General features: G+C 39.9%; 1 protein-coding gene across 2 annotated transcripts in view; it reads right to left on the reverse strand.

Moving 5' to 3' along the window:
* Astn2 (astrotactin 2) overlaps nucleotides 1-26,479 on the reverse strand; it is a 931,927-nt gene that overhangs the window by 372,724 nt on the left and 532,724 nt on the right. For both annotated transcript variants that reach the window (XM_028779954.1, XM_028779955.1), the window contains one exon: nucleotides 17,553-17,703. In XM_028779954.1, coding sequence (XP_028635787.1) covers nucleotides 17,553-17,703 — 151 coding nt within the window. The remainder of the gene's footprint in view (nucleotides 1-17,552; nucleotides 17,704-26,479) is intronic.

Here is a 26,479-nt window from a genome sequence, read left to right on the forward strand (position 1 = left end):
ACAAAGGGTGCCTATTCTCTCCTCTCTAAACATTTCAAATATTCTCCCATAAGCCTACCATAGTTTACTCATCTTTAAAATGATAAGTTCTTGCAAACAAGGCATGATATCACATGACTGTAACCACAGCACTCTGGAGACAGAGAGGTAGGAGGATGGTAAATTAGGGATCAGTCTCACAATCCTCCTGGGCTACTTAGCAGGGCCTTATATCTAAGCAAGTTGTTTATGGTGCATATCACAACATCTGGTTTGTAGACAGTTTTTAAAAACCAAGGAAAGTCAGAAAAGGTTACCATGTATCCATCTTTGTCATATTCTTCCTTTCCAGAAAGGAACTGACTTTGGGAAGTTTGAGCCTGCCTGCTGCTCACACTGGACCCTACAACACCACAAACTGTAGTGATCCTGACTAGTTGACAGCCAAAACACTTTGACATTTTGCCCCATGCCACACAGCTCTCAGTGACAGACATTTCTTTTGAATCCAAGTCTGTGTCATGGTAAGCTTTTGAACAAAGTCAGGGAGAAACTGTAGATTATAAGACATAATAACTTTGTCTTTATATAATTAATTCTGAGAGTAATGGTGGTTGCGGTGGTTGTAGTGGTATCATTTCCCATATACTTATCCCCTGAACTCATAATAAAATAAAAACAAATTTATGAAAGGCATAAAAATATGCTATCCAGATAGAGTCTCAGACTAGAACTTGGCATACATCAGTACATGTCACTAAATCTACTGTATTCTTTGTTCTCAATCTTATCTATCAATCTATCTATATATCTATCTATCATCTATCCACTCAAGCCTGGGCTCAGGGATTCCAGCATGCTTGTGAAATGTGCTACAACTGAGCAATACCTCTAGTCATGTATTTTTGTTTCTGGCACCAGGCAAACAACTATATATGGTTATCAAGCTGTATAACTTTTCCTTAAGGAGTAGGGGGTAGGGGACGCTCTTTAAAAACACAGATAGAGACATGCACTTCTGAAATAGAAACTAATTGCAAAGAATCATACCTGAATTCACTTTATGCTTTCGTTTTTTAACAAAGAAAATGTATGTGTGTGGTTTTTTTACTCTATGTGTATTTTGCTTTTCCTGTATGCATGTCTATGTATCATGTTCCTGGCTGTATGTCTGCATACCCTGTTTGTGCCTAATATTTGTAGAGGCCAGATAAACACATTGGATCCCCTGGAACTGGTGTTTACAGATGGATATATGCTGCCATGTGTTGCTCTGGGAGTCAAAGCCCAATCCTCTGGAAGTTTATTCAGTGCTAGTAACCATTGAGCAAACCACTTTTCCAGCCCTCTCCTTCCATTCTTAAACTTGTATATGTAAATTTTTATTTATATTTGCATATAGATATCAAAGACATGTATAAAAAGTCTCTATATAAAGTAACTGTGGCATAGTTATCTCTAAAAAAGACCCTGAGCTTTTTCTTTATAGATCTAAGACATGTTTGAAGTCATTTAATTTTAAAATGAGCATAAGTTACATTAAAACAAAAATAAACCCTAAAATAAAAGAAAAAAACCAGAACACCAGATGGGAAAATACTCCACAAATATAAAACGTTTACTATTACAATTATGGTGAATGTGGTTATTCTAGTGTTTTACTTCAGAGCCAAGCAGAATTCATCCATCCAAATACCAGCATCCTGTGTTCTAAGAGGCAGGCTTCTCAGGTGCTGGGTGTATCTACTGAGCTGCACATTCACGGCTCGTGACACCCTCACAATACCCCGGAGCAGGAGACCTCTGCCTCACTGACTCCGTACACCCCTGCATTTGGCAGCTTTTCATGGGTATCTTGCACTCTTGACTGAGCTATACTCCCTAAAGTTCTATATTGCTTTTATCACTCCCCTGCTTAAGGGGCTATTTGGTCAAGCACCCTAACCTGTCCTTGAACTACAATATGAAGGTAGAAAAGGAGGAAGAACCTAAACCAGAAAGTGTGAACACTAGCTGTGATGTAGCACTGTTGCTTTTGGGAGAAAAATACAGCCTATGTGACTCTTTCACCTAAGTCCTGAAGCATTAGAAAACTCTCCTTAAACATGATGGAGGATCTATTCTAAAGGAACGATTCACTGCACAGGAACAGCCCATGTCAAAAGTGATGAGAATGTTGTGGCTTCTAAATAGAACACAAAGTGCCTGAGAAATCAGTGCCATCAAAGATATCTTTTTTTCCATGAAATATTAGGCAATGATTACAAATGATATTACTGAGGAATTTTCCATGGTTAATGACAAGTTCTCATATTAGGCTTCTGGGTATAAATTCCCATGCTCTACATCCTTATAACTGCAAAGATTTAAGCAAGGCGAACTTTCTTGTGTTGCCTCAGGTAGCTAGAGAATAGCAAGCACTTAAACCATGTTAGTTATCGTCAGCATCACCACCATCACCCTCATTACCATCACTATGATCACCACCACCACCATCACCACCAACAACAACGCTACCACCACCACCACCACTATCCCTGCAGGACATACATCATGATAGTAGCAACTGTGCTTCTTAGATGCTTAGAGCCAGGTGCTGGTTATATGAATGCCTTATCACAGTCATTCCTAAGACTAACTTACCTTCATAAGTATAATGATCCTTGCTTTACTCAACAGGAAACTGAGATTCAGAGATATTAAGTAATTTGCCCCAAAATCACATGACTAAAGAGTAACTAAAGAGTAACAGAACAAGATTGTAGCTCAAATTTCTCAGACTGCAGAACCTGTACCTTTCAACACTAGACTGACTTCCTGAAGGTATGGAGTGCCAGGAAATATTCATACATGCTGCATGGGTGCCATTCCAAAGGAGAAAAGGGGGATTGAGATGGGTGGAAAAAATACATACTTAGAACCCAAGTCCTAGTCTAATGATACCTAAAACAACACAGTAAAATGATGGAGATTTTCCTCTCTGTAGTATTTATTCCAACCCATGAATGAAGTACCACTCTCTCTCCTGCCCTGTCCTTTGTTCTCAGTCCTTCCCACACCAGAACCACTGCACCCTGAGAAGATTTATCTTAAGGTCATGTATTTTAATGCCAAGAGAAACATCAGCAATACACTGGCCACCTTCCCAGGTTGGTCTCTCAGGTGTCACATACAAGTGGCACCACCTTCCTAAAGCAATTACATAATTCATACTGTCAACAGGTGAAGAATCATAACATTTTCTACCTCCTGACTCCAATCCTGGTGTCTTTCCCCAATCTTTTTTTCCCCAGGAATCAAAGACTAAACCCCACCACGTTAGAAGAGCAAGATCTACTCTCTGATTTTAAGGGATAATGACATCCATATAATAAACCCTGATTTCCAGAAATATCATCAGACTCACAAAGAGCAGGTCTCAGAGAAATGAAATGAAGGGAGGGGGGAGGAAGGATTGAAACAGACAAGCCTTCAAATGTCACAGGAAGAATAAAGTACTTAATGTTATAAAAGGCTGCATAGGTTTTATGAGAATGCCACACATTATAGTCTCAGGAATGCCACTCTGCCCCACCCCTTTCACCTTTTCCTGCATGGTTTGAAAGGAAAAAGGCTCAGTTGAAAACTTACAAAGGAACTATTCAAATGGACAAATCCTGATGAGAGAACTATTCCAAAGTTTGAGCCTTGTACTGAAGCAACAAAAACAGGGCAGTTTCAATTTCCATACAGACTAAGTCCTCTAAAACACCCACTTTTCTTAACTATAGAAGAAGAAGGCTGTATCTTGGTTTTTGAGAGTGAAAGAGATGCTCTCTGGCCTGAAAGGCATTAGTTGCATCTCAGAAGTCTCATCATCAGCCACTGTTAGTTGCCTTCTGAACCGAACAGGCTTTCTGAAAAACTTGGATTTGTATTGTGGCTCTACATTTATCATGCTAGTTGGATTTGGGCAAGTATGCTATCCTTTCTGTGCCTTATGTGTATCTTATAAATAATAATAGCCCTTGATTTGAAAAGGATCATGGTGATGGTTCAGTGTGGTACATTAAAAGCACTCATTCCAGAGCCTGGCATATCATCAGCACTTAAACATTTTCTATTAGTACCAACAGCAACCCAAGACTGATATTATTCACAGCATCTATTCATTTACTTATTAATGGCATTAACACTATCAGCCTGGTAAATGCACACATGCAGAATCTTCTACTTTTGGACCTGTTAGATGAGAGCACAGTCTGATGAGGACACTCTGACTAGAAGTCTGAAATAGTTCCCATAAAGATGCCTTCCTCCTGACTTTGCATCTTTCTAACAATTTTCAAAAAGAAAAATGTGGCAAGCATCATTCCTCCAATTTTAGATGTTGGCAAGGCCCTCCTGGCTGTGTTCTGAATTCATCACTCTTGTTGGAAAGCTGTACAGGGAAGAACTAAACTATTAGAGCTCACTTCTGGGAAAGGGAGACCACTGTCCAGGGTCCAGCTCCCACTGAAGTTCAGCTCCACTTTTATACTTGCCCAGGGGAACTAGAGGCACATGCAGATAGGCTGGTCAGCTATGCCTGGGCTGCGCTCCAAAGCAATTTCTCACTCTGCTGATTCCCCCTGCTTGTCTTTCTTGCTCTCTTAAGTTTTTCCTCTTTAATTACAGCCCAATTGAGTCATTAAAAGTAGGAAATGATGAGGAATGGAGAAGAGCTTCTTTCTTTGCCTTATTGAACAAGATTCCAACATTTGCTTCTTTATGACCAATATCACAAGGCACATAACAAATGAACATTCTTTTCCCTACTCATTGGCATTAAAAGGACAGTATCTTGTTGTTTTCTCAATATCTCTGGGTAATCATGGCTCCTCTGGTCTATACTGCTATCGATGGCATTTTAGGTCAAAGTAGAAACAGAAAAAAAATGTAAAAAATGAGAGTAAAATGTGACTGGTGCGTTGTAAGGGGTGGGGAGTGTGGAACTAGCTTGAAATGGGGCTGACATGCAGAGGCAGGGCTGAGAAATGATGATGAAAATGCCTCCAGAAGATACCATCCCTCCATAGGATCCTTCAAGTACAGGAATGCATGCTCTACCACTGCCCCTTTCATTTTCCTTCCCACTCTGCCCTTCACAGACAAGTTCCTAAAGGATAAGTTTCTTTTCTTTGAATGGAAAAGGAAGGTGGGAATAATAATTAGCTCACATGATCATTGTGAGAATGAAATTGGTTAAAACAGGCAAAGCCCTTAGACCCTCAGTTGCACGCAGCCAGTGCATGGATGGTTACTTGCCCATCACTAGCATTTCTGCTTTGGAAAAATGGACACAATGCTGTTTTATCTAGGACACAATCTTAACTGACTGCCGAGAACACAAATGGGTTATCACGAAGGTGCTAAGTACATGTCATTCCCCCCCATCCATATTCATTGTCCTCCTCCTCCTCCTCCTCCTCTTCCTTCAAAAAAGGTGTGTTCATTACATTGTCACTCTCTTCCGACCCACCAGAAGAGGGCACTGCATCCCATTACAGATGGTTGTGAGCCACCATGTAGTTGCTGGGAATTGAACTCAAGACGTCTGGAAGAGCATTCAGTTCTCTTAACTGTTTAGCCATCTCTCCAGCCCCATTATGATGCATCTACTTATACCAACAAGTAAAGAGACTTGTTGAAAGCATCACCACTGCCCTGTTTTGTTTATGCTGTCTTCTAAAATGGTTTAAATAAAGTGAGTTTCTTGTTTTTGTGTCTTTCCTGTTAGCTGGATTCAGGTATGCTCTGAAGTAAATCTTTGGTCTGATACAGTAACAACAGGGAGATATGAAAGTTAATTACGGTTGTTCATTTGAATGTGATAAGAAATGCTCTGGAAGGACTGGAGAGATGGTTGCTCTAAGAGAAGACCCGGGTTTGATTCCTAGCATCCCACACAAGGGATCTGACACTCTTTTTTGGCCTCTACAGGTACTAACTACTACACATATGATGCACAAGTACACATGGAGGTGAAATATTTATATGGATAAAATAAAATATGAATCATTTTTAAAAGAGAAAGAAATGCCTAGATGATTAGCAAAACATTTCCCAATATGTTTGGGGGTTGTGCTAGGACAGAAAATAAACAGTAGGGGTCTGACCGAAGCAACTGGTGGATCTCTTGGAACTTTCATAAAGATGATTTACTGGGCAGAAGTGAGAGGTTGGACCTAGATGGAGCAAGTCACTAGGCTTGATGTTGTCTTTCTCCTCCTGTTCCATCCCTTTTCTGTGTCTGATTTGCTCAGCTTCCAGACTGACTGCCATGGTGTGGTTTTTTTTCTCTGCTCTGCCTGACCTTCTGGAATGAACTGAGTCTTCTGAAATAATGAACCAAATAAGCCATCATATCACCACCCCCTTTTTATATTGTTTTATTAAACATGTCAGAAAAAAGAGAAAAATAACTAATGCAGAAAATGGGTGCCAGCACTAAGAGCACTGCAGTGTGTAAATCCAACTCTGTAGTCCTTTCAGGTCAGAACTGGTTTGTGGGAAAAATCTGTAAAAGTTTAGAGATGCAGTGTAGGAAAGAAAGCCTACAATGTGGCAATTAAAACATGGTGCAGGGAGCCCAAAAGACCTGCATGCAGAAATCAGTGTAAACAATACACGCTGTGCTCATGAGGTTACAAAAGGGGGTAAGAACGCTATGGGAATTAGAGAAGAGACCATCTTTGTTACATTTAGGTAAAGGAACTGTCTATGTTTTTTTTCTGTCTTGAAACATATGAAGCCAAGCTTAAAGTGATAAACTGATTTCATATAGAAATATTGGAGATAACATAGGATTCAGGCTGTGGCATGTCTGTTGTTGGCCAGATTTACAGCACTGAGACAGTAAGAACTCAAGATAGTAAGAATGTAAGAAGAGAGTAAGAATACACTGAAGGCAGCTCTGGAAGGGGTCAAAACATACACACTGCAAACTCTAAGAAATAAGACCACCATCTCACATGAGAGACTTTCCCTAGAGAAGAGAGGTTGAAAGGAGGTACTCTGCTTATGCATAAATACCTAGAAAAGAGATTTCTCAATTTCAGCCACTTGGAAATTCAGAGTTCACTAGAGTTAGCAGCACTTGCTGCTGGTTTTGCTGGCCATCAGAATATCATAAGTACTATGTCATGGAACCTTCCCTAGAGATTTCATAGGAAGGCCTGGGTCATGTATATCAGGTCGGATTCCCTGTATTGAGTGCCTGAGAGGGCTGTAAGGGAGAATGTCAGGAATTAGACATGCCAAGAAAATAGAATATCTCTCTCTCTCAAAAAAAAAAAAAAAAAAAAAGCTGGAGACAATAGTTGAAAACAGACTAAAAGATAAGCTGTGTGTGTGGTATGCTGCAAATGTCCAAGCCACTGGAGCAAGGCATTGAAACCTTGCCAGAGCTCACATCAATATACAGATCACAGGAGACTCAAGACACAGAGTCACCGCATGCGTTGTCTGCCTTTCTGCATTTCACTTTGGCTTCTGTCTCACATCCTTTCCATGTCCTCCTCCATCCTTTAGGGAAAGGGACATTTGCTCTGTGCCGTTATACACTGAAAGTATGTAACTTTCTTTTCAATTTCTACAGGAGCTTATGGCTAAAATTTGCCTTGCGTCTTACAGGAGGTTTTAATTCTAGATGTTTGAAATCTGTTAAAATTGTGAAGATTACTGAGACTCATGAGATCAACTGAACGCTTTCTGTATTATGAGATTGATATTAGCCTTTTGGGAGGCCAGAGGTGGAACATTAAGGTTTAAGGGGATAACGCATGTAAGTGTCAAGTTGATGAGAGGCAGACTTTGCTATTTAATCTCAACTGTCAACTTGATTGGATTAATAAATGCTTAGGGGATTAGTAAAGCACACTTGTCTGGAAGATCATTTCCAGAGACAACTGGATCAAGAGGACTCTCACCTAATCAATTGATTAATCTTTTGGCAGATTCTTAATATGATAGCATTATTGAGAAGTGAGGGAAGACAGGAGGTAGGATTTAGGTTGAAGAAGTAGGTCACTGTCTGTATGTACTATATATTGCCATGGAGTCTTTCTATATCATTTTTTAGCTCTGTTTCTTGGTAGTTGTGATGTGAACTTCTCTGTTCTGTCATGATCTTCCCACCTTGATGAATTGACTCGTCGGAGACCTTATGCCAGATTAATCTTTCTTCTTTAAGGTGTTTTTACTGGGTTCTTGGTTACAGCAATTCATAAGTCTTAACTAATAAAGGACATTGATATTATAAGGTACAAATGGGTGGAAGGAGTCTTGAAATTCCATCTAAATTCTGTCTCTACCTCTTTACATGAATTTGAATAATTTTCCATCATTCTGAGTCTTTGTTTTCCTGTTTACATGGTGGCTTGGTACATGGTGGCTTGGTTTAGAAGAACTCTACAGTTGCCCTTTTCCCTGACAGTAGTCCTTGTCTGCAACTTTACTGTATGTCAACAGGTAAGATTTCCACAAAATTTGCTGTTTGTTTGTTTTCTATATTTATGTATTTATATCCCAAAATGCTGCATCTCTCCCCATCCACCTCACAAAGTTTCTCCCCTTATTCCCCCTCCTCAGGTATCCCTCCACCTCTGGCATACCAAATATCTGCAGGATTTGGTGCATCTTATCCCAATGAGGCCAGAGAAGGGCATCTCTCTGCTGCATATATACCAAGGGCATCTGACCAGCCCATGCAATGTCCTTTGGTTGGTAGTTCAGTCTCTGGGAGCTCCTAATGGTCTAGGTTAGTTGAGACTATTGGTCTTCCTGTGGGGTTGCCATTGCCTTCAGAGACCTTCATTCCTTCCACATAGGGATCCCCAATTTCTGTCCAATGTTTGGCTGTGGGTATCTGCATCTCTCTCAGTAAGTTACTAAGTAGAGCCTCTTAGAGGACAGCTATGCTAGGCTTCTGTCTGCAAGCATAATATAGCATCATTAACAGTGTCAGGGATTGGTGCCTATCCATGAGATGAGTCCTAAGTTGGGTTGGTCATCAGTCAGTCATTCCTTCAGTCTTTGCTCCATCTTTGTCCTTTAATTTTTTTCAGACAGGACCAGTTGTGGGTTAAAAGTTTTGTAGGTGAGTTGGCGTTGCCATCAGTCTACTGTCTAGCTGCTGGAGGTCATCTCTTCAGGTTCCATAAGCCCAATGTTGGGCATTCCACCTAAGGTCACACACATTGACTACTGGGAGCCTTCATCATCCCAGGTCTCTGGGACTTCCTAGAGATTGTCCCCATCCTCTTCCCCCAGAAGCTACACATTTCCATTCATTTTCCTGGCCTTCTCGCCCTCTTTCCTGTCTCTCCCCATACCTCAATTTTTAATTATGTTATTTAGGTATTTTTTGGAGTCTAACTTCTTGAGTTCTTTAAATATTTTGTACATTAGTCTTTTGTCAAATGTAGAGTTGGTGAAGATTCTTCCCAATCTGTAGGCTGCCATGTTATCCTACTGACAGTGTCCTTTGCCTCACAGAAGCTTTTTAGTTTTATGGATTTATCAATTGTTGATCTTAGAGCCTGAGCCATTGGTGTTCTGTTCAGGAAATTTTTTCCTGTCCCAATATGTCTGAGACTATTTCCTACTTTCTCTTCTATTATTTTCAGTGTATCTGGTTGTATGTGGAGATTCTTGAACCATTTGAGCTTGAGCTTTGTGCAGGGTGACAAATATGGTTTGCATTCTTCTACATTAGACAACCAGTTGCAGACATCCAGTTAGAATAGCAGCACTTGGTGATGATGCTTTCTTTTTTTCTATTGTATACTTTTGACAAAATCAAGTGTTCATAGGTATGAGGGTTTATGTCTGAGTCTTAGGTTCTATCCCATTGATCAACTTGTCTGTTTCTGTGACAATACCATACTGCTTTTATATGGTGATTCCTCCAGAGGTTTTTTTTTTTTTATTATTCAAGATTGTTTTAGGTATCTTGGGATTTTTGTTTTTCCATATGAAGTTGGGAATTGCTCTTTCAATGTCTGTAAAAAGTTGTGGTGGAGTTTTGATGGGAATTGGAATGAATCTGTAGATTGCTTTTGTTAAGATGACCAGTTTTTTACTATGTATTTAAAGAAATGTTCAACATCCTTAGTCATTAGGGAAATGCAAATCAAAAAGCGCCTGTGAATCCACCTTATACCTATCAGAATGACAAAGATCAAAAACTCAAGCAACAGCTCATGCTAGTCAGATAGAAATAGAAGCTATACACATGTGTCCCACTCATGACTTAGAAAGTATACAGAAACAGGCCTTGGTCCTTTTTGTCTATATAAACAAGTTCTGTTTTACTCTTTGCAGGCTAGTTTAGGAGCCTTTTCTATAGTGTAATAGTTCTATATCTCTATCTCTCTCTTCCTATATGCATGTGCGTGCACGCGCACATACACACACACACAAAGCAACAACACCAATCCCAGCAAACAAATAAACAAAAACCTTAGGAGCCAATCAAAGATTATGTCAGGACCTGAAAAACTGGCTCGTTGGTTAAGGAGGGCCCTGATTTCTACTCATATCATCCACATAAAACAGCTTACACCACACACAACTCAAGTTGTAGGAGTTCAGATGGCCTCTTCTCACTTCCAGAGATACCTGTTTGCAAATGTTATACATACACACTTTCAGGCTCCCACATACATGCACATAAAATAAAATTTTAAGTCTTAAAAAACCTGATTCCCAGTAGTCTTTATTTCTTATAGTTACATCGAAAAGAGACTTGAGGCAAAATGTCCCTGAGTACCTCCCAGCACTTCTTCACCCCCTACCCTAAACCCCTCCAGCCCAAGGGCTGGGCTTGGCTTCCCTTCCTTCAGCTTCTGATTCCTATATATAACTCATCCATTTTGGCTATATACTTTCTTGGATTCCATGTGTCTGTTGGCCTCATGATTCATCTCTTATTTCCCCACTTGATCCTCTGCTCTCAGTGCCTGGTCCCCCTTCTTGTCACTTTCTCTTCTCTTCCTCTCTCACTCTCCCTCTCTCCTGTCATGGCCTATTATATTCTTCTGGCCATATTCTGTCTGGACCCTTTCAGATGCCCTGGCTCTTCTTTCCCTCATATCTACAATAAAATCCTTTTCCTCAACCACACCTGGTAGTAATCATGTTCTCATTTTTGTTCACCTACTTCTGGCTTTTACCACGGTTGACAACAAGCTGGACATATAACACTAAGAGTAGACAAAATTCTTGGCTCCTAGAATGAGGCTCCAGATGGCAATAGAAGTTAGAAGGCATCTGAGAAGTGACTATAAGTCTCCTGAACTCTGTTCTCATCCTACTTAGCAGTTAAAAGGGCAATGAAGAGTCACAGAGAGTGGTTAGAAGCAGAAGCTGAGGAGTCTATGAAGGACATTTAAGGATTATGAAGGTAAAAAGCTATGAAGATATAGTGAACCTATTACTTTGCATGTTAGCTTAAAATACTAATTAGAAAAAAAAATAGAGCCGGGCAGTGGTGGCACATTCCTTTAATCCCAGTACTTGGGAGGCAGAGGCAGGTGGATTTCTGAGTTCGAGGCCTGCCTGGTCTACAGAGTGAGTTCCAGTACAGCCCCTGCTATAAGAGAAACCCTGACTCGAAAAACAAAACAAAACAAAAAAAAAAAAAAAGAGTGGAAACACTAAGACTAGGTGACTGGGAGAGTTTCTGAGAGCTGAGAAGGACTAAGAACCAGGGGTCATTTTATCCATACTTAGGAGCTCTTTCCCTAGCCCCTGGTAAGTGTAAAGGTCCCGATTCCCAAATCTCAGGGCTGCAGCAGTAGCTGCTGGAATTAAAGACTCAGAGCTTGCTCTGACTTGGGTGCATAGAGCTATAAATCTCCAGCTTTAAAAGCTTGGAGTCATAACTTCCTACTTCTCAGGTCTCAGACTTAAAGCCGCAGAGGTTTGAAAGCCCTCAAAATTCAGGAGCTCAGGGATGTCAACACAGACAAGATTCCATTACCTGTTTGTTATTTCTATCTAAATAGAAGAAAGTAACCCTAGTTAACATTTTGTGACATAAGGAGTATGAACTTGGATTGCCTGGATTGGGCCAGTCCCTAGGTATCTTCCCTATGCTGAGAAAACTGGGACAACTCAAGGACACAAAAACCATGAATATTTCAAGAACAATAGCCTCTCAGAGATGGTGATAGAAGGCTTGGCCATGGCAGAAGTAGGTGTTTTCTTTGCTTTAGTTTCATGTTTTATGTAAAGTTCATATGCTGCCAGACAATCAATAGACACACAGCTTGCATCCTCAACTCTGCCATGCTGATACTCCTTACATATTGGTGAACTATCTACTTTTGGCTCTCTTTTCCTTCCAATGTTTCATTCATTATTACTTCCTCCATGCCTAGTTAAGATGTAAGGATTCTCCATAAATGCTTGATAATAAAAGAGATACAAACTGTCTTTATATCTTATCTAACACATTAAACCCCCATACTATTTTCATACTACATTAATATAGGATTTCTATTATTACTTAGTACCACAACTTAAAACAACACAAATTACTTATATTATTGTCTTATAGGCTAGTGAGTCTCTTCCTTATTTTAGGATTCCTGTGCAGTTGCACTGGGTCTGGCAGGATAGTCTATGAGAACAGCCACTTCTGAAGGTCAGTCAATCACTTATGTTTATCCCACATGCAAACTCCCTTTTTGGTGTAAAGTAAGATAACAGGATACTCATTGATTTTAAAAATTATTGTGTATTTGTTGTTAGAGGGATATATTTTTTCTGCTTATTTGATAATCACAAATTACAATTCAAGGTCATCTTCTGTTAGTGGGCTCCATATATATCAATATTACTAGTAATAATAACAATCATCATTATAAAGCCAAATGAAACAAAAAAGAAAGAAAAGGAGCTGTGCTGTGTTATATAAGCAGTCTTCCTCTCACTCACTGTGAAGAAGTGCAGACCTTGTGAGTTGGGAAAGAATGTTGGAAGTCAATAGAGAATCTTGTAATTGCTAGCAATTCTCTTGAAATGGGACTTGATGCTCTATTCCTATCGGGTTAATCACATAAGTGGATAAAGGGGATGGAGGACTGCTATAAAATCAAGTGCTCTGCTTGGGGGATTATGTCTCAGTGGTGGAGTTTTCTCAGTTAGCAGGCACAAGGCCTATACTCAAACTGTGATAACACACACACACACACACACACACACACACACACACACACACACACCAGGTGAGTCTGAGGGTTCTGAAGGCAAAGTCAGGGAACTTTTGCTTTACTTGCCTTTCTGGACTAGTGATATGTGTTTGAATTTTTCTCATTAATGACAGGACTGGTCAACTGAATTCACTTTTGTGAAAACCAATGACTCTAATGCCTTCATGGTAAGCATAGAACAAGAGAGCTTGGAACAGTCTTGCTCAGATAAGGATGACATATAAAAGCTAGTGGATATTTCTTATGCACTAGCTGGATAGGGAGAAGTTATTGTATAGATAGACCTATATGGTTTCATATGACCTCACAGTGAAATAAAGAATACCAAGCAGCAGATGTCAGCATAAATCACATACCTATGAATCAAATGAGAACAAACGGTTCTTATAGGTACCAGAAATTTAAGAGAAAGGTGGATGGGAGCAGAACAAATAGCAGGTAGCAACCAGAGGTGGTGGCACAAAACCACACATCATCTTGACTCCCTAGGGATGCTTAAAATAAAAGGTTAAAAAATACAGAATTGACTAAAATTCATTTTCTACTTTTAATAGATATAGGATATCAAAAATGATATTCAGTTTAAGAAACATCATAGAAGATTCTACTTAATTCAGGTGCTCATAAATTTGTCTGGTGCCAATACCATACACACTATGCATAAGCATTATTAATATAGTATTTTCTCATAGAGAAACGGTGCTTTGCACATCCCAAATTATTGTCCATTGACTTATTTAATTTTTATTTTTTATCATGCATTTGAATATATAGTATGTGTGCATATACATATCTGTGTCTGCATGTGTGTGAAGATACATGTATGTAGGTGCATGTGCACAAGTGTGTATATACACGTGGGGGACCAAGGTAGAATCAAGAATCTTCCCCTATCGTTTTCTTTTGAAACCTTATTCTTTGAGGCAGGGTCTCTTGGTCAAATTCAGAGCTTGCTGATTCAGCTGGTCTTGGTTGTCAGCTTGCTCTGGGGATCTCATTTATCTGCCTTCTCAGGCTATAATTACATGTAGGCTGACATAGTGACCCAGGATTTATGTGGTTTCTGGGGACCAGAACTCAGTCCTATTGATCACACAGAAAGCATCGAACTGTCTTCCATCCCTCTGCTGTGTTCTTTCATCCTGCAGGGGGAAAAAATCTGTACATTTAAATACTGTTTTTCTGTTTGGAAGTATTAAGAAACTGAGAGGTCAGTGTTGATTCCCAGCTAGCTAATGATTAAATTATGACTGAAATCCATCTCAGATCCACTCCTCTCTAATTGACAGCAAAACAACTAAATGGACTAGCTCTAGGAATGCTATGGAAGATGTGAAACTTCATCCTCTATCCTGTCACCTGGTGGTAAAACCTTAGGAAGACACTGTATTCCCTCATAGATTCATTTATTCACCTAGGATGGAACCCATGTTGCACATTAGTTGTGAAGGATTGCTTGTTTTGTTTGTTTGTTTTAATGCAAAGTCAAATGGTGCTTGGAATCCAGCCTAGTTGGTAAAATCCAGTTGGTAAAGAACTTACAGTTGAAGCATGAAGAACTGAGTTTGAGTCCCACAAGCCACATAAGAGAGAGTAGGTGGGAGGGAAAGTGGGGAAGGGGAAGGGAGGGAGAGAGGAAGAGAGGAAGAGAGGAAGATAGGGAGAGAGAGAGAGAGAGAGAGAGAGAGAGAGAGAGAGAGAGAGAGAGAGAGAAAGAGAGAGGTTTCCTGGCCAGCCATCCTAGCCTAGTAGGTTCAGACCAGTGAGGGATCATACCTCAAAAGAAAATGAAAAGGTGAGAGAGCCTGAAGATAGACACTAGAGGGTGTCCTCTAGCATCTACATACAAGCACACAAATGTTCACATATACATATATGAACATAGACACACACAGAGTATAAGATGTGATTATTTTTTATACTAGATGAAGATTATTGGGTGGGTGTGCATGTGAAATAAACAACTTTTAAACCTTTAACAGGCTATTGTCCTATCTATTCCATGCAGCAGAGTTTGCTAACATCCATTGTACAAGAGTTTTAACAGTATCCTCTTAATCTAGAGGGAAATCAGTGAAAACATAGCAGACTATTGAATTTTTTCTTGCTCTTCTCTTATTTTTTCAGTTTATGTTAATGAGAGGAAAGAGAGATACCACACTCCTAGACATACACGGTACACCATGGCACATTCATGGAGCCCTCACTGCCATTTCTAACTTCTACATTTCATTGCTCAGGGACATCAACCCTGATGAAGAAGCCTTAGTATTTGAGGAATGAGAAATGATGATAAGCTTTTCAGATACGCCACTATCATGCTCTGGAGACACAAACTTGGAAAAATCCACTGCAATTATTTGTCCACTGATCAGTGATCCAGGCTCTGTCATTAAAGCAAGTAAGAAAGAACTGTTCTTGTCTAGGGTACTCAGGGTAGAGAAGCTGTAGTAGGTCAGAGAATGACATGACATGGGAAAAAGCAGAGCTAGAAAGTGGAGAGTGATTCTTATCCAGTTGCTTGTGCTGCTGAAGCCACGGGTACCTGCACATTGCCTCTGGCAATGAGTCTCCCCCACCCCCTTTGTCTCAACTACTCTGTGCCAACTTTCTGTCACTTATAATCCTGAAAACTGAAATGACTAAACTCTTCACCGACCTTTAAAGACCTGTTATCTCTTGATCTAAACTCCAGGTTCATTGCATCCTCTCATATTCTAAAATCTTTTACTGGTCTCCTAAGCTTCAGCTATTTTTCCACTGCTATGGAGATGTGTCAACAATGTATTCCCTCTTTTAAAGCCTCATTTGGAGAACTTAGTCCAGAGTAGTGACTCCTCTCATTGTCCCTGCCCTCCTCTGCTTCCTGTTCTACGATGAATATTGCTGGTGTACTAAGTGGAATCAACAGATTTCCTGGGTTCTCACTCAACTTATTGGTTGAGAAAAATCTAGGGCAAGTTGTCTGTGCTATAATATATTCGAGGTGTTGTAAGGAAGGTAGGTACAGAAATAATAGGAATATCTGCACCACTTCCCGGGTGGGAGGGTGGATGGCTTCAGAAAGGACAAAGATCTGAAAGCATGTCCACTTATTTGCTCCAAGGGTTGACAGAGAAATTGACTCTAAGTGAAGGGCAAGAAGCCTTAAACAAGCAGCATGTTCTAAGAATTGCATCTAATCAGATCCATTTGGCTCTAGCGTAGACTGATGTCAAGTGGTGAGTGATGTGCATGGAGGTGTTGGAAAGAAGCCAAATGATGAGAACTGAATGCAGGGCTGGACCTGTCTGGCTATAGCAATGCTTCTGCAGCGTATGTTTGGACAACCCCAACTTCAACACATTACATACCTATGCATACATGCACATACATTTACTTGATAAAATTTCAAGTTCATGAGATATAACCACACCTATAATTGTAGCTCAGAAAATTAAAATTCAAACATCTATCAAAGGCAATCCTTACAAAACAAAACATCGATTTTGGACTGCTTTTTCATAGGCAATAGGTATCTTCACTTAACTTCTCCTGTATCCTTATTTTATACTAGATAATGGAATTCCAGGAAAGAAAACATTTCTTCCCTTTACACCAACCCATTTTAGCCATTTGCACCATTTTTGTAATACCAACTGATGCATGCTTTCCAAAAGCCATTTCTGGGACCAATTTCCCAAAGAAGCCTATCACCAGCTTCGAGTCTCAGCTACAACAGCATGTAAACCACACCAAAGAATCTACACTGGCTACTATTTTCATCTTACTGACTTCCCCTGCGTGCACTGTGTTCATGGAGCAAAGACAGGTTGTGTTTTAATATCACAAACAGTATGAGCTTCTAGAATTCAAAGCCTCTCACGAAGGACACTTATATTATATTATCTCATTTTTCTAAAAATTCAAAAAGGTTGGTTTAATGATCCCACCTCACAGAAGAGGAGACCCCAGCATCCTGGTATTTGGAGGGACACAAAAGCAGTTAAGTGTAAGCTAGCAATTCTCAACCTTCCCAATGCTGTGACCCTTTCTTACAGTTCTTTGTGTTATGTGATCCCCAACCATAAAATTATTTTTGCTACTACTTCATAACTGTAATTTTGCTACTATTATGTATTATTTGTTATACGTGTGTGTGTGTGTGTGTGTGTGTGTGTGTGTGTGTATTTTCTGATTATCTAGGACACCCCTGTGAAAGAGCTGTTTGACCCCAAAGGAGATCATAATGCACAGGTAGAGAAATGCTATTTTACAGTGTTTTACTTCCATCCGTTTCCCCTTGCAGAGAGGGTCCCAAGTATATGAATAGCTCCTGGGCCAAAGAACACTCACCACACATCCTGAGGAGTCTACCTGGCGGTCAGACACACACTTGAAGTTTCGGGTGCAGCCCCCATTGTTCCTTGAGCAGTCACGGACAGGACCAAAGGAGGACAGCAGGTCATTGATGGTTTCAAAGTACGTGGACAGCATTGCTTCTTCCCTTGGGAAAAAAAGGGGGGGGATGGTTAAACCTCAGAAATAACTGCATAATTGTTTGTTTGGTTTGGTTTGGTTTTTATTGCTTTTTAATGTAAGTTCAACACATTAGAATTCATTGTTCATTTTGTTTTTAATTAGGAAAATAATGCAAATAGGTTAAAGGGAGGCAATGATGAAGGGCATAGTGCTTCCATCCAATTGTGATAAGGAAAAGGAGATTTACATATTCACATATTATTTCATTTACCCACACAATTATGGAAGGTAATTGGCTATGATATTTCAACTTTACCAACAGAGCAGCTGTGTGCTAGAAATGTGAATTTTCTTTCCTAAGGACTACCAAGAACTTATGCTGAAAGGTAATTGAAGACTAGCTTACATTGTAACAGTTTGTATCAAGTTCCACCTGGTGGCCCCACTCACAAAAAGTTCAATGTACTACAAAACTGTGCTTTAACTATATATTTGTATGGGTCTCAAAAACTGCATACAGCAGCTATATGATTCAAATATTATTATTCTGACATCAATTTATAACATTGAGGCTATAAATGTTGTAGGATTTATCTCCAAATTGCCAAGGCTATAAATACAAGATCCAATCAGAAACACAAGATTCTAGCCTTAGTACACCAAAAACAATTGTTTTCAAACCATGTCACGAAGCTCAAATTGTTAAATCTGTTAACAACTACTGTTGGGAAGGTCACAGAATTCTCTCCAAATGAGGTTCTTCTTATAGATCTGCCACAAATATGATGGGATTCCATAAGATGGATTCTATAATATGGGTAGTATAGACAAAAGTTTCTGTTGCTATTTTATGAAAAAAGAGCTTCTCAAAAAGTAATATGCTTGCACTGAGTTCAACATGAGTCTTACAGATGCATTGATTAGTAAGGGTATCCTGCCGGAGCTGGGAACTGGGAGTGTCTTCTCCTATGAGATGTTGCGCCTAGATCCCAGAATGGCAAAAAGGCAAAAGTAAGAACAGAAAGAGCTAGTGACAGATCCCAGCAATGACAGTTCCCATTCTTTCTCCATTCAAGCCGATAGTTCCCAGGTTGGGTTTCCAAACTCATTTTCTTTTTCTAATCTTTCTCCCTTCAGTCTGAGTATTATAGTGATTGTCAGGGAACTTGGTAAATCCAGCTCTAATTAGATATTCCTCTGTTCAATAACTCCTTTGTACTTCCAGAAGGGCACCAAAAGTAGTTTTCTTGGCCCTCAAGGCTCTTCACAATCTTTTCCCTGGACACCTATTTTTGATGGCTCTTTTTAGTTATTTCCTGGGCTGTCTCTGGGATTAACTACTACCTAAGCAACTGGGTACACCTGTGAGGGATGTTTTCTGAATTCAATTATTTGAAGTGGGAAGCCCCATTTTTAATCCAAGTCTTCTGAGGTGAGTACACCTGTAATGCATATCTGTTAAGATAGGAAACTTCACCTTTAATCTAGGCCACACCTTCTGCTAGAAGCTAATATAAAGGACAGGAAAGAAGGATGCTGTCTCTTCGTATGCTTTCTCTTGCTGTCACTGGCAATTCCATTCTCTCACTAACGTTAGAGACTACTTCAGGATTCTGAAATACACTAAAGACCAGCTGAGACAGTCAACATTGTGGACTGAACAACTACTGGTTTCTTAAACCTTCCTTTGATAGATAGCCATTTGGATTATCTGACCCTAGTTTGTAAGCTGCTTAAATTAATACAATATATACACATCTATTATATATTATATAATATAAATAATATATTAATACATGCTAGATATTTCATAAACACTATATATACATATATTCAAAATGGTCAAAAGTTTTTGTTGCTGTTTTATGGAATATATTTGTGTGACAGTTTGTATATGCTTCGCCCAGGGAGTGGCACTATTTGGAGGGATGACTTTGTTTTAGTAGGTGTGGCCTTGTTAGAAGAAGTGTGCCACTTTGGGCATGGGCTTTAAGACCTTCATTTTAGCTGCCTGGAAATCAGTCTTCTCATAGCTGCTTTTGGAACAAGATGTAGAACTTTCAGCAGCTCTTGCACCATGCCTGCCTGAATGCTGCCACAGTCCTGCCTTGATGATAATAGACGGAACCTCTGAACCTGTAAGCCAGTCCCAATTAAATGTTGTCTGTTGGGAGCCAAGTCCTAGCTGAAAGCGGCTATCATCTTTGCAGCCATCTGAGCCATATACCCTGACAAAAGACTTATTTTCAACAGCCCACGACAGCTGAGCACACTCTGATAAACATCTTGTTTTTCTCACATATCTTGTTTTGCTGTTTACTGCCCTCAGCTGCTAGGCACACGTGGTATCCGTGCTACTAGGCACGTGGAAAAGTGCCTTCAGCTGTGTTCCCCTGCTTGTCCATGAGGGCAAGGCACGTGATAAAGCGTGAAAGGATTTCCTTTCAATAAAAAGGAGAGACTTGATCAGACTCTCTGTCTTGTCTCCATTCTTTGTTTCTCTTGCCCCTCCATCCCCACTCTCTCTCTTGCTAGACCCTGACTGGGGGACTGGAGCAGCAGCTTGGGCCAGGACAAAGTGGCCTCCAAACGTGGGACAGAACGAGTCATTACAGTTGTCCTTATAAGAGTTGCCTTGGTCATGGTGTGTCTTCACAGCAGTGGCAATATTCTTATTCATATAAATATATTAATTCATATACTCATTCTATCAACTATATTCCTCTAGAAAACCTTTTTGACCTCTATTTGACTGTATTTACCCTATCTTCATAGTTTCTATTACTTTATCTCCTGCTTATTATTCTTTGAAAACTGAAACTTAAGTCAGTCATTATAAAAGCAGACTCAGGAATAAAGTTATACGCAGGGGTGATTGGGGACCCATCTTGAGAGATGCATCTATAAAAAGAGAGTAAGTTAAGACTTGGTAAAGGATCCACAGTAAAGCATTAATTGATACTGTGTCAAGCTCAGGGACTTAGGAGGACATTTATTGACATCCCAGATGATAACAAAGCACCTGAGCCTTTGCATTCCCACATCCTTTGGCTGTTGCATGGACTGCTGATCAAAAGAGAACAAATGGATATCATTGGGTAAGGCAGTTCCCTGTGGCTAAAGGATACTAAAGATTCAAGCCTGGCAGTTGCTGACGCTTCCATCTAGAGGATGAAGAGAATCAGCCAAGATGATAGAACATGTATCACGATGTTCAATCTGAGTGTTAACCTGGATGCTTGGGTCCAGAAGTGTCTCCTAGTTAGTAGTTTTCAGAGAGGAGAGCAGTATAGATTATATATACTTAAATTATTCAGCACTCATATTCCTAAAAATCTAAACTTTAAAATGCTATAAAACCTGCAGTTTTGATTATTGCCTTATGACCTGCATGCTGTCTGAATGCTAATTACATTTTTCTTTCTGTCTAAGATATTTATCTCTGAATTATTTTCCTGATGAAATACCAAGACACCTTGAAAACTGATTAAATTCTTTCACTCGTTCATCCATTCATTCATTCATATACACATATATCTTACCTGTTTATTGACTAGCTAGTTAGTATGTACTAAACCCTGCTCTATGTCCTGACATACAGCAGTGGCCTCAGATAAGTCCTTCTTACTACACCTCATTTTTATGTCTTTCACAGAGCCTTCTCTTCTTACTAGAGTGAATTCCTTTATCTTGTGGGTACACTGCTTAAATCTGTGACATCACTGAATGTCATTAGCAGTTCCCTTGTCTACTAAGGAGACTGTATGCTTTTGGAGGAAAGGATTTAGGATTTATCCATGGCTATATAGCTCCCAAAGCAGAGCCTGACAGAATATGGGCTAGGTAATTGTGTTCAAATTGAAGCTAGGAAAACAATAGAAAGCAACGATGCAGGCTCAATGAAATTTATACTTTTGAAAAGATTCTGTCCAAGTAGGACATGCTGCTCCCTGTTGTGGCCCTGTGTTCCTATCCCATTCTAAGTCCTTCATGTTTGGTTATATAGAAAGAGACAGTGGACATTATATAAGCAGAATTATGTGATTGTCACTAGATTATGATACAGGGAAGAGGTGATTATATGGGGGTGGTTAACAGTTACAAAATGAAATCCTTAGGAGACTGCTTGTGTTTGAAGCATGGGAAGAGTTGAAGGTGTTGGGAAGACACAAAACTTTAAAATGTAAACACAGTCAGAAATAGAAGAAAAGGCAAGAGCCAGAAAGAGATATCGACAGAAAGACAGGGGATCTGAGAAAATGAGAACAGGAAAGAGAACAAGCACAGAGAAGTGGTTAGGAAAAGAACGAAACTGAGGCACAGACACATAGTAACCAAGAGCTAGTAAAGAGAAGCAGAAAATAGGTAGGAAGACAGACAGATGGGCAGACAGACATGTGTGTGTGTGGGGTTAAGGACCGTCAAATGGGGACAGAAGGAGTACATGAAGAGAGACATAAAAATGAAGAGACAGAATAGGAGAAAGAAATAAAAGAGTGAGAAAATACATAGAAAGAGGAGAGGCAGGGAGTAGGAGAATACAAGCAAGATTAAGAAAGAGAGAGAGAGAGAGTAAGTGGAAGACAAGGATAGGAAAATAAAAGAAGGACAGAGGAAAAAAACAAAGAGAAGTAAAATAAAATAAGCAAAAGATGCCACCTTTGTCCAGGACCTAAAGACTACAAATGAGCAGACTGCTAGCTCTTAAAAAGATCAATTCTCCATAAGCAGCGTGCACATGGGGAGCTCTACTTAAGACACAAAGGCCTGACACAAGGCTCTTGCTAAGCCAAGAGGAACGATTACATCCAGACAGGAAATGAAGCAACTAAGCACTAGAGAGAAAAGGAGTTCAGGGCAAACACTGCATTTTTTTCCTTAAAGCTTGATAACTCAATCCATCATTATGGCCTGAGTTTAGGTTTTTGGGGTTGTTGTACTCTGTTGTACTTCTGAGATGCCCCAGGAGCATCAAATAAGGGGTGAATAAAGGATTGATTGGGTACCCCAGAGACAAGAGGCAAGTTGGATTGATAGGTGTAAGGTCAGGGCACCAGAGACTTGAATGTGAATCTAGTTTTTGACAAACATTGCCACCCTCAACTTCCCCATTACTGATTTCTTTCCCATTGTTGATTTCCTGGATATGTGCTATGTGCAAAGTATAGGGTAGGATCTTTTTGTTTTGTTTTTTCCTATGCAATTGCTTTCAATTTTCTAATAGCCTTGTAAGCAACATATTGTTTCCTTCCATTGGGTAACTGCAGGGAGTGGATTTTAAGGGAGTTGTGTCACTTTCCCTGGTCACTCAGGCAAGGGAAGGCTGTGAATACATATCCACTGGAGTTTTTCCATGCCACATTTAAGCATCAACAAATTTTTGTTAGTGGCAGGTCAGAATTCCCATAGCAGTTAAAGCAATAAGCAAACATCAGTGTCTAGTTCTTCTATGACTTAGAGAAAGATGGATGTTAAGAGCCTGTTTGTTCTTTATACAATTCCCACCCTAACTCCTGACCCCACGACACTACAATCCAATATAGGAATAAAAGGGCCAAACCCTATGGTTCTTTGTTTGAGCTACATATCAAATATCACAAAGTATGTAAGCTGGGTAAATTGTTCCCCAGTTCTGGAGATTTTAAGTCAAAGAAAGATCAAGATGGTGACAGAGTCATGGTAGCTCAGTACCAGATAGGGAGAAATTTTGAGTTTTCATAACTCCCGAGGACCACTCTTAGCTTTCCTTATTTCCATAGATTGGAACTTTATAATCTTAATACCTGCCTCTACTGTTTCAAGGATTTCTTTCCCTCATCTGTGTATCCTTCCCTGATGTGAAACTTTGTAATTCATCCAAAATTCATTCTGAAGCATAATAACCCAGGCAACATGCTTTACTTATAGGGCCTTCCTGAGGTGAAGTTGTTTTGAGGGTTGAGACCATGCAAATGGAGTCAGATGTCCAAGTGGAGGATTTTTGCCCTTTGACCAGCCCCCATGTGTTACATGAAGTTACTTTCCACCTATTCAGAGGACCCAGTCTTTAAAATGTCATCTTGGAACAAAGACCAGGTTCCCAGCAGACAATTTCCCTGTTGGTACTTTGATCATGGATCTCTTAGCTCTGGAATTATGAGAAACATATTTCAATTCTTTATAAAGTAACCAGTCTATATATCTTGTTACAGCAACACAAGGAGCTAAGACAATCATCATCCTTTTAATGCAGAGTTATAAAAACTGTGAATTCAGCATTGTACACTTCCAAAAGTCATATTCTTTATTCTACATGAAGTCCTCTCTCAAACTCTATGTTCTTATCTCTAAAATGTGAGCTGTATTTGTTCTGCTTACAATTCTAGACTGTTATAAAACTACAATAACTTGATATATACAAATGTGTTCTTGAAACTTGAAAACACACTTACTGTACATTTATTCAATAAATATTTGAGGACTTACCCCATGACAGTCACTAGATTAAGAATCTAGATCAGATTTAGCTTCTCTGTAACTTGGTCTTTTTCCCAATGCCTAGACATCATACAAACCTTCCCAACATGTATCTAGCTCTCAGACTCTAATTTTGCTCTTTTTTCCCACTGGAAAATTCTGGTTTTAAACTAGAATCAGCCAGACCCCCAACAGACTGGGTGACACTATAGCCCCCATCACCTGACTGACTGGTCAGGGGCAAAGTGTTTCATCTGGGTGCCATTCAGCTTTGTCAGCCTGTGTGCCACACAGAGTAAGCATTAGGCAGGGCAGCTGGGAACAGATGCTGGCATGGCTTGCTGTTAATAGACACCAGGAAAGGTCTGTGCCTCTCAGAGAGAGGTGTGAATGTATGACTCAGAGCCCAGACAGTGACAAGCCCCCCACTGATGCACACTAATCATTCTCTAGTAAGAACATGAAACCTTGTTTTTTGAGCTATGGTGGGGGAAGAAGAGGCAACAGCTGCATGACAGGAGTCAAGCTTTCCTCCCACCTATCTTTCTCAGTCCCTCTTGCAGGACTCGCAGGCTGCATGTCAACAGGCTTGTCTGGCATCACTGCCCTGCAGCAGAGTAGGAGCCACACAAGTTGTCAGGTTTTTGTTTTTCTGTTCTTGTTTTTAAGAAAGTCTCTTAACTTTAAGCTTCCAGTTTCTTATTAAAAATGGGGTTACTAATATCCTGATAATTGAATTTACATGAAAAAAATAAACTCAGTTATGAATCTGAAGTACCCAGTAATACCAACTATAGAAAAAGCATCAACAATAACTAATACACAGTAGGGTAAAAATTTCAAAAAACATGGCTTAAAAATGTAAGGAGCTCATGAAAGAACTAGGGAAGGCCTATAGTTCCAGGTGGGCCATTTGGTCATGTGAAGTGTTCCATGGGTATCTGATTTATTCTGGGCACCTGGCTGTTTCCCAGATGATATAGCATGCTATGCCTATCAGCAGGTCTAAAGAACTCTTTGGGAATTTGCCACTTTAACCCCATACACAGGCTCTAGTGACACACTCCCTTATACTTCCTAATCTTTCCCAAATCAATTCCAACTAGGGACCAAGCATTCAAGTAGATGACCCTGTAAGGACCATTCTCATTCAAACCAGTACATTACCAGTGGGTCTTATAGTGTGGTGATTTGAATGACAATATTAATGGGTCTATAGGACCCACAGAAACTGTGAAGCAATATTGCACTTGAGACATCAAGGATTGGTAGCAATCTATTAAAAAAAAAAACCCAATGGCCTGGATAATGAAGTTGTACCAGAAGGAACAGCACATGCTGAGGCCTGGAGTAGAACATAGTACATATCCTGATGGGGGACCAATGTGAGATACAGGAAGACGAGAACGTCAAGAAGGCCAGGCAGCAGGCAAGTTAGAGAGGGATTTTTGTGTCAGGTACTTATGAACACTGGCTTTCATCATCATAAAATCTATGGGCTTCAAGAAAGATTCTAGCAGCAGTTTTAAATTTTACTCAGGCTAATAATGAGGGTGAATAGTTTAAAAAATAATTATAGGAGCAACGACAACCACTATGATAATAGTAACTGTTTACTGTACATCCATAATGGTCCCACCATGATGTTAGCACTACAAGTTTCCATTTACTCACTCTTTTTAAACACAGTGATGTAAATCATAAATCTTTGCAAAAGAAACCGAGACATCATCTTGAGGATTAATTTGTTGGGAAAGCAATAAAGATGATACACTATCTGAGGAGGGATAGTGTGGTGGTTTGAATGAGAATAGCCCTCACAAGGTCATATATTTGAATGCTTGGGCCCTAGCTGGTGGAACTGTATTTGGGAAGGATTAGGAGGTGTAAGAGGGTCCAGGGTAGGGGGTTGATGTTGCAAAAGCCCATGCCAGGCCTAGTCCCTCCCCCTCCAACTGCTACTTGTGGATAAGATTTAAGCCCTCAATAACTTCTCCAGCATTATTCTTGCCTGTGTATCACCATGCTTCACACCATGATGGTTATATGCTCATCCTACCTGTAAACAAACCCTAATTAAATGCTTTCATGAGTTGCCTTGGTCATGGTATCTCTTCACAGCGATGGAACAAGTAACTAAGACAGGCAGGAATTTTCAGAGACAGCTGTGGAGATGAATCATGCTTCACAGGGAGACAATGCACCCCATGTAATAGTAATAAAATGCCTGACATCTACTGGAAAGTTAGCACTTTGATCTCATATGAGCCACTTCATTTAATTCTTGCCTTAGTCCCATAGGGTGTTCTTATTATCCTATTTTTACCTCAACATGAAAAAGTGTA

This window comes from Grammomys surdaster, unplaced genomic scaffold (assembly GCF_004785775.1).
Source record: "Grammomys surdaster isolate TR1022 unplaced genomic scaffold, NIH_TR_1.0 363, whole genome shotgun sequence".
NCBI lineage: Eukaryota > Metazoa > Chordata > Mammalia > Rodentia > Muridae > Grammomys > Grammomys surdaster.